The sequence below is a fragment of the Terrapene carolina genome, unplaced genomic scaffold (genome assembly GCF_002925995.2).
Source record: "Terrapene carolina triunguis isolate 2854851 unplaced genomic scaffold, T_m_triunguis-2.0 Scaffold88, whole genome shotgun sequence".
NCBI classification, from domain to species: Eukaryota; Metazoa; Chordata; order Testudines; family Emydidae; genus Terrapene; species Terrapene triunguis.
In genome coordinates, this window is record NW_020664439.1 from 42,969,550 (window position 1) to 42,978,722 (window position 9,173).

Genomic DNA, 9,173 nt, shown 5'->3' on the forward strand with positions numbered 1-9,173 from the left:
AGTTTAGTTAGACGTGACTGGGATTTAGTTCCAGCCTCAAGCCTTGGGCTGCAGGGCATGCCGCAAGCCCAGGGATTTAAGGCTTGCGCTATCTGCCACAAATCTATGCCCAAGAGTGACCCCCACGACTCCTGACTTAGGTGTCTGGGGGAGGCACACCAGGCTGAGCACTGCAAAATTTGCAAGGCCTTTAAGCCCCGAACTAAGAAAGAGAGAAACTTTTGTCTTAAGCAGCTGCTCATGGAGGCCGCATTACAACCAATGTCCCCAGACCGCCTGGTGCTGGGCCCAAGCTCCTCGGTGAGAAGTGCCCCGGCATCGGTACGCGATTCAGCACTGGGCTCTAGAGATCCCCGGCACCATAAATCCCAGGCACCAAGACAAGCCGACCAGCCCTGGCACCACTCAACCTCCCCGGCACCGGCCAAGCAGCATAAGAAAGGGGAAAGAGGACGATCCCCTCAAAGAGTGACCAAGACACTCAGACAGGCTCCTACAACTCAGAGGCAGGACTCTGTTTCCCATCAGGAGCCAGCACCGTTGACTCTGGCACTGCAGGCGCCATTGAGTCCAGCGCCCAGCGACTTCAGCGCGGACCAGTGTCTAGAGGAGGTCTTGGAACCCCCCTCCATGCCTGACACATTTGAGGCTGCAAAGGACCTCATTGAACTGTTGGTGCCCAATCCCCTCCCATGCAGGGAGAAGCCTCCAGCACCGTCCAGATGGGTGCCGTCCAGAGGGAGACCGGCAATGGTGCGCCGCTTGAGGTCACCAATCCGGCACCGCTCATGGCACCATTCCTGTTCGACTCGCCACAGCGCCACTCCCCGGCACTGACAACCCCACATGAGGTTACGGCACTGGAGGAAGAAGCGTCCTCAGCACCCACACCGAGGACCCGGCATCGCTTCACATCGTCCTCGGCTACTCGGCACCGAAGCATGGTACCAGCCACTTCCCCGGCACCGTATTCTCTAGGATGGTCCAGGTCTCGGGATAGCCGGTGCCACTCACTATCCCGATCCTCTCGGTACCGGTCCCTGGCCCGCACCTCTTGGCACCCCCCGGGGGCACAAATATCATCGGCACCGCCTTGGTCCTCCCCTTCAGCCTCCTCAGACTCTAAAGCCAACTCAGGCCGCTTGAGTTATAGCAGGCACTGGACTAAGAGCAGTAGAGTCCCACACAGCCACAGTGGCTGCCTCCGGGGAAGTGGCCCTTTTGGACCCCCTGGGCCTATCACCAACAACAGGGCACATTTTCTAAAGCCTCCAGGTCAGTGCACTCAACACGACGCCACTCAAGGTCGCCATATAAATGCACCTTGAGGGTAAGAGAGGTCATACTCTCTAGACCGACCTCAGACCCCCCAGAGCAGCCGACAGAGGGTGATCCATTGCCCGCACCACTACCGAGAGGCATGACCCCAAGACCTCAGGAAGCACAGTCTGCTTCTCAAACAGCGACAGCCTTGACAGGCCCCGACATGGCCTAGGACTATGGGGGATTACAGGAGGGTCAGGACGATGGCAACCAGCCTCAGCACACGTCCTCATCCTCCCCAGATGAGGCAGTGGTGGGAACATCTGTCTCAGGACCCCCACCTATCGACCACAGGGCCAATCAAGAACTTCTGCGCCAGATTGCCCTTAATATGGGCCTTCAGGCGGAAGAGGCCATTGAGCCAGAAGTTCCGATGGTTGATATCCTGGCCCCGGAAGGACCCTCAAGGGTAGCATTACCACTGATCAAGACTATCCAGAGTAACTATAAGACAATCTGGCAAACCTTGGCTTCTATAACCCCGACGGGTAGGGGCATGGAGAGAAAATAGTTCGCCCCACCTGAGGGCTATGAATTCTTGTTTTCCCACCCTCCACCCTGCTCCCTGGTCGTGTCAGCCATGAATGAAAAAGAACATCAGGGTCAGCAGGCCTCAGCACCAAAGTCCAAAGAGGCTAAACGATTGGACCTCTTTGATAGGAAGGTCTACTCGTCGGGAGGCCTACAACTCAGGATAGCCAACCAACAGGCCATCCTTAACAGACACAACTTTAGCTCTTGGAACACTATGTCCAAGTTTAAGGATCGCCTGTCTCAGGATTCGCATACAGAGTTTTCTGTGCTAACTGAGGAAGGAAAAGCAGTAGCCAAGACATCTCTGCAAGCCTCCCTCGATTTGGCTGACTCTGCGGCCAGAACCATATCATCAGGAGTGGTTCTGAGGCATTCAGCATGGCTACAGGTGTCAGGCCTGCCTCCCGAGGTCCAAAACACATTGCAAGACCACCCTTTCGAAGGCTCTGGCCTCTTTTCGGAGCAAACAGACTCCAGGATGCATTGCCTCAAGGATTCCAGGGCTACAATGAAATCCCTGGGAATGCACACACCAGCAACCCAGAGGAGGCCTTCAGGCCTCAACCTCCGCAGCAGAGGCAATACCAACCTCGCCCCAGACAAGACCCCTACCGCAGGCAAGGCAGGAATAATAGACGCAGACCGTCGAATAACGCATCCAACCAAGGCCCAAATAAGCCCCAGCCAGGAAGCAAGCAAGAGTTTTGAAGGCACGCACAAGGACAGCCTACCAATCCAATCCCAGGATCCCTCCCCACAGTTCTTAAACTGGCTATCCCACTTCTACCGTGCGTGGTCCCGTATAACATCGGACCACTGGGTCCTACGCATGGTACAGGTAGGATACTCCCTCCAGTTCTCCACCTTCCCTCCCTCCCACCCCCTTTCCCCGTCCCTCTTCAGGGACCCCTCTCACGAGCAACTCCTTATGCAGGAGGTGCGATTACTCATCGATATAGGGGTGGTGGAGGAGCTTGATGCTAAGGGGAAAGGGATTCTACTCCCATTATTTCCTAATCCCCAAGGCAAAGATGGGTCTCCAACTCATTCTAGGCCTTCGCGGACTCAACAAATTTATCGTCAAGCTCAGGTTCCGCATGGTCTCCCTAAGCACTATCATTCCGTCACTGGATCCGGGAGATTGGTATGCTGCCCTTGACATGAAGGACGCTTATTTCCACATTGCCATCCATCCAGCACACAGATGTTTCCTACGGTTTGTGATAAACCGCAAGCATTACCAGTTCACGTTGCTCCCGCTTGGCCTTTCCACAGTCCCCCCACGTGTTCACCAAGTGCATGGCGGTGGTAGCGGCTTTTTTACGCAAAAGACAGGTTTGAGTGTACCCATACTTCGATGACTGGCTGCTGACAGGGTGCTCCAGAGAGCAGGTGCAGTCCCATGTTACACTGGTCAGGGACACCTTTCACAGAGTAGGTCTCCTTCTCAACATAAGCAAGTCATCACTCATACCAACCCAAAGGATAGAATTCATAGTGGCGGTATTGGGCTTAGTATAGGCAAAAGGGAGCCTCCCAGAACCCAGATTTCAGGCCATAGAACAAATTGTCAAAACGATATTACAATACCCCACCACAACCGTGAAGGGTTGCCTGAAGTTAATAGGGCATATGGCAGCCTGTACTTATGTAGTCAAGTATGCCAGACTGAGGCTCAGACCCCTACAAGTGTGGCTCACATCATGTTACTACCCAGCACAAGACAGCCTGGACATGATAGCAACGGTACCCAGGCAAGTTCGAGAGTCTCTGCGTTGGTGGATGGACCAACCCGTAGTCTGTGCCGGTGTTCCCTTCATCGCAACCCAACCTTCACTGACGCTAGTAATACATGTGCCAGATTTGGGTTGTGGTGCACACCTAAGGGAACTGAGAACACAAGGTCTGTGGACACAGGACGAGATACCCCTCCATATCAACCTGAAGGAGCTCAGATTGGTTCGTCTGGCCTGTCAAACCTTTCACGCCACTTTGCAAGGTCACAGCATGACAGTCCTGACAGACAACACCACCGCCATGTTCTACATAAACAAACAGGGCAGAGCTCGCTCCTCACCCCTCTGCTGCAAGGCTCTTCTCCTCTGGGACTTCTGTATAGCCCCGTCCATACAACTGGAAGCATCCTACCTCCCCAGTGTGACGAACGCCTCAGATTGCCTCAGCAGGTCCTACCAAGCTCACGAGTGGTCGGTCCAATCAGATGTCATGCAGTCAATTTTCCAAAAGTGGGGTTATCCCCAAGTCAATCTATTCACCACCAAGGACAACAAACAGTGCCCTCGGTTCTGATCATTCCAAAACCACAGCCAGGCTCCATCTCTGATGCGTTCTTAATACAGTGGGGAGAGGACCTGAAGTATGCCTTCCCTCCAATCCCGCTGATCCACAGGGTCTTGCTCAAGATATGCAGGGACAGAGCAATGGTGATCCTGCTTGCCCCGTCCTGGTCACGTCAGCATTGGTATACAACACTCCTCGAACTATCAGTAGATGCCCCAATAGTCCTATCTCTGTATCCGGACTTGATCACTCAGGACCACGGGCACCTTCTCCACCTGAACCTACAGTCCCTGCACCTCATGGCTTGGAAGCTCCATGGCTAAACTTGATTGAGTGCCAGTGCTCTCAGTTAGTGAGACAGATACTTCTTGGCAGCAAGAAGCCTTCCCCTAGGTCAACTTACTTGGCCAAGTGGAAAAGGTTCTCCTGCTGGTGTGAACTCAGACATTTGTTACCTCTCCAGGTATCTATCCCGGTTATACTGGGGTACCTGCTTGACCTCAAGCAACAAGGCCTATCACTTTCATCCATCAGAGTACACCTGGCGGCTGTCTCAGCTTTCCATCCAGGGGAATCTGGGGGCTCAGTATTCACAAATCCCATGGTGGTGCGTTTCCTCAAGGGATTGGTGAGGGTATACCCTTACTCTCGACCACCAGTACCAACCTGGAATCTGAACCTGGTCCTCTCCAAGCTCATGGGCCCACCATTCGAGCCCTTGGCCACTTGTTCCCTCCTTTACCTTTCATGGAAGGTAGCGTTCTTGGTGGCCATTACATCGGCGAGGAGAGTGTCTGAACTAAAGGCTCTCACCGCCAAACCCCCTTACATGGTGTTTCATAAGGACAAGGTACAACTTAGACTGCACCCTAGATTCCTCCCCAAGGTGGTCTCCGAGTTCCACATGGGACACGACATCTGCCTGCCTGTGTTTTTTCCAAAGCCTCACACGAGTCCGCAGCAGCAGAGCTTGCACACGCTAGATGTTCGAAGAGCCCTAGTGTTCTACATAGAGCGCACAAGGCCTTTTCGCAAATCAACCAAACTGTTCTCAGCCATAGCAGATAGAATGAAGGGCCTTCCAGTATCTTCTCAGCTCATCTTGTCCTGGATCACAGACTGCATTCGCACGCTCTATGAGCTCGCTAAGTTCCCAGCTCCTGCAATCACAGCCCATTCGACGAGAGAGCAAGAGTCTTCGACCGCCTTTCTGGCGCAGGTACCGATCCACAAAATCTGCAAAGCAGCTACCTGGTCCTCAGTGCATACGTTTACAGCCCACTATACCATCAACCAACAGGCCAGAGACCATACAGCTGTCAGCAGGGCTGTCCTCCAATCAATCATTCCTTGACTCCTACTCACCTCTGATGGTCAGCCTGGAAGTCACCTAATTGGAGTGGACGTGAACAAGCACTCGAAGAAGAAAAGACGGTTACTTACCTCTTGTAACTGTTGTTCTTCGAGATGTGTTGTTCACGTCCATTACAATACCCGCCCCCCTTCCCCTCTGTCGGAGTCAATGGCAAGAAGGAACCGAAGGGGGGTTGGGCCGGCAGGGTACTAGATACAGCGCCATAAGGGCGCCAATCTAGGGCCTCCTCTGCCGCCCGATGGGAGCTGCTAAGGGAAAAAGTTTATGACGTCCGTGCACGCAGTGCGCGCACATCTAATTGGAATGGACGTGAACAACACATCTTGAAGAACAACAGTTACGAGAGGTAAGTAACCATCTTTTCTATTGCACAGACCTCTGCCCCTTGAGCTAACAGTAACTGATAGCAATAGTACACTGTCATCCTCTCTGTAGACCAGCATGAGACGGGGTTAAGACAAACACGATGCCAGTGGGTTCATAGATATTTGGAGTGATGAGACTCAGGAATTTTGAATTACATTCCAGGCACTAAAAGGGAGTATTCTCTAGTGGGCACAGACTCTTCTGCTTGTCCCCCACAAGTGTAAACCCTTCTGTGCTCTTCCTCCATCCCAGTCCTGTCTCTCCCCCACCCCGTCTCCTTGTCCCAGTTTCATTCTCCTTGCCTATCTGGTCCCAATCACCACTCGTTAGGCTTCTCATTCCAGTCCCAGTCTCCTTGCTCAGGCAGTTCAGATCTCTCCCTCTGGACTCACTGTCCAAGCCCCAATTTCCCCCCAACTTCCATTCTGTTCCCTTCCTCACATTCAGTTTCATTCTCTGTGCACAGCCAGTCCCAGTTCCTCCTGCCTGGCTCCTCATCCGATCTGTCTCTCAGCTCCCCTACACAAAGCCTCCCAGTCCTAGTCTCCCTCCCTGAGCTCGTCATCTAATCTCAGTCCCCCCTCAATACTTTACCTGACTCTTTGCACCAGAAATATCAACTAGTTAACAGGGCCGCCCAGAGGGGGGGGGCAAGTGGGGCAATTTGCCCCAGGTCCCGGGTCCTGCAGGGGCCCCCATGAGAGTTTTCAGGGGCCCCCACGAGAGTTTTCAGGGGCCCCCACGAGAGTTTTCGGCAGGTCTTCGGCGGCACTGAGTGAAGGACCCGCTGCCAAAGACCCAGAGCTATCTTCTGCTCCGGGTCTTCGGCGGCAATTCAGCGGCGAGGGCTCCTTCCGCTCCGGGTCTTTGGCGGCAATTCGGTGGCAGGTCCTTCACTCGCTCTGGGACCCACCGCCGAAGTGCCCCGAAGACCCGGAGTGGAAGGACCCCCGCCGCCGAAGACCCCAGGCCCCCTGAATCCTCTGGGCGGCCCTGCTAGTTAAATCTGACAAGGTCCCTGTAAGGTAAGTAAGTAAATATGATTGTAGATGGGTGTGACAGGGTGCTGTGCAAAGGGCTGCTGATTCAGCCCTCTGTCACACCAGCTCCCATTTAGGGAAATAAATTAGAGCTGGCTGGAGGTAAACTGGCCCTAATTGGGGAAGCAGAGACAGCTGCTGCCTAATTAGCCTGGGGCTGCATAAAAGCCTCAGAGGAAGGGGGCCGGTGCTGAAAGGGAAAAGGCAGGGAGCAGAAGCAGGGAAGTAGTGCTTCCCTCCTGCCTGCAGATGGTGAAAGGCCAACTGTATATGGTGAAAGGGTGGTGGGAACAAGTCTGTGAATAAACTGCACCAGTGGTTACTAACCCCAGGATCTCAGAGTGACTTTGTGAACCTAGCTGAGGCAGGAGCCAAGGGGGCTCTGCTGTGCTCTGCTACAGTGGGGCTGGTACCACTGTGTCATCTAATCCTGCACAGAGCAGGTCTAGACAATGGGGTGGTCAAACCTTTGGCACTGCAGTGTCAGTCGATCTACAGTAGCTTTCCTATCATTGGTGTCCTCCGTGGAACTGCACCTCTGAAAAACCAGGCCCATAAAGTGATGTGTTTCTGCATCAGGAAAAGCCAACGTTTTCTGTTTTATTTGCTTTGAACACTTTTTGAGAAACGAAAGCGGTGCTGGATTAGCCAGGGTGGGTACAGTACTGGCTGCGCAAGCTCCCCGCATACTGCCCTGCCATAGTGCCTGGAGGGACTAGGTCTACAGATCAGATGGCAGTGGAAGCTCAGTCTCCAGGCCTGCGCAAAACTTGCTGAGACTTCTAATAATAGCAGTAGTGGTGTGAACTGGACACCTTTCTAACAGGAGAGAAACTAAGTTCACTTCATGTAGGACCCTGAACACCCATCACATGATAACTGTTTTCAGTTCAGACCTGGGCTGGATTTGACCTTGTGACATTCTGGTGAAAAAAAGCTCTTTACCCATTAATAATCCCTGAGCTATTCATCTTTTTGTGTGTCTTTGTAGGTTATGAAACCTTTGTGAAGTGTACAGGCTCCGGCTTCCAACTTTTCCCGGGGTGCTCAACCTCTGCTCAGCCCTAGGCCCCGCCCCCACTCCACCTCTTCTCCCAAACCCCTACCCTGCTCTGCCTCTTCCCGCCCCCACTCTGCCCCGTCCCGCCTCTTCCTGCCTGTTCCACCCCCTCCCCTGAGCACACCCCTTCTCTGCTCCTCCCCTTCCCTCCCAATGCTGCAGAACAGCTGATCGGCGGCAGGTAGGAGGTGCTGGGAGGGAGGGGGAGGAGTTCATCGGAGGGCTGCCAGTGGGTGGGAGGTGCTGGGGCTGGAGGGAGGGAAGCTTGGCTGCCGGTGGGTGCTAAGCACCCACTAATTTTTTCCCCTGGGTGCTCCAGCCCTGGCGCACCCATGGAGTCGGCACCTATGAAAGACAGAGAGAGACTGGATAATGAACTGCAGAGCTTTATGGGCATGAATTTGCAATAGATGCATTTGTCATAAACAGTATACCACATGTGTATATAGAAGCATGTATTCTAATTTTCACTATGAAAAATTGTAGTTTAATATTCATTGTTAGGATATTTTTTTTCTCCATGTTACATCTTTGGGGCTACGTATAAATTGGTATAGCACCACTGAAATCAATGGAGCGAGACCAGATTACACTGATTGAGGGCTTGGAATGATGAGCATTTCAATTAAAAGAAAAACATTCACTGTGTAGATCTAAGGGGAAATAAAGGCAAAAGGTCTGGCAGATCATACTTGGGTTTTCCTGGGCATGATTTAGATTCTGAAGGGGCTTGGGGAAAAGGCTGAATTGCTGGTTTTTCACTTAAATATTTGTAAAATGGATTCTGGGGAGTTGGCGGATGGTCAGGGAAGTTTGCATCAGGAGCTGGGAGGACCTCATGCTGATTTAAAACTGGAATATGATGGATGGAACCAAGCTGTCTTTTATGGAAAGGATGAGGTGTTTGGGATGAAATGTGCTCTTCTGAGGAGCTGGCCTCATCTCTTCCTCTTTCCTGGGAAAAATTGCTAGACCCCTGATGGTGTAGACGGTTATGTCTATGGCCGTGTTTACAACCATAAGGAGGGGGAGGATAATGAGGACCACGTGGAGGAGGAAGATGAGGAGGCCCATGCTGATGTTCCTCTCCAGAGAAATTGTGATGATGCTCAGATCCTTCAGGGTGGATGACCCTATTTTCAGGAGGTGGTGGGCATCTATGGTAATGTCTCTT

At 52.8% G+C, this 9,173-nt stretch overlaps 1 protein-coding gene across 1 annotated transcript in view; it reads right to left on the minus strand.

Annotated features, from left to right (window-relative positions):
- Positions 1–8,845: 8,845 nt before the first annotated feature.
- The window catches only part of LOC112110544 (histidine-rich glycoprotein-like), an 11,339-nt gene continuing 11,011 nt past the window's right edge, over positions 8,846–9,173 (minus strand). Inside the window, exon 8 of the mRNA XM_029911119.1 lies at positions 8,846–9,132. Coding sequence (XP_029766979.1) covers positions 8,846–9,132 — 287 coding nt within the window. The remainder of the gene's footprint in view (positions 9,133–9,173) is intronic.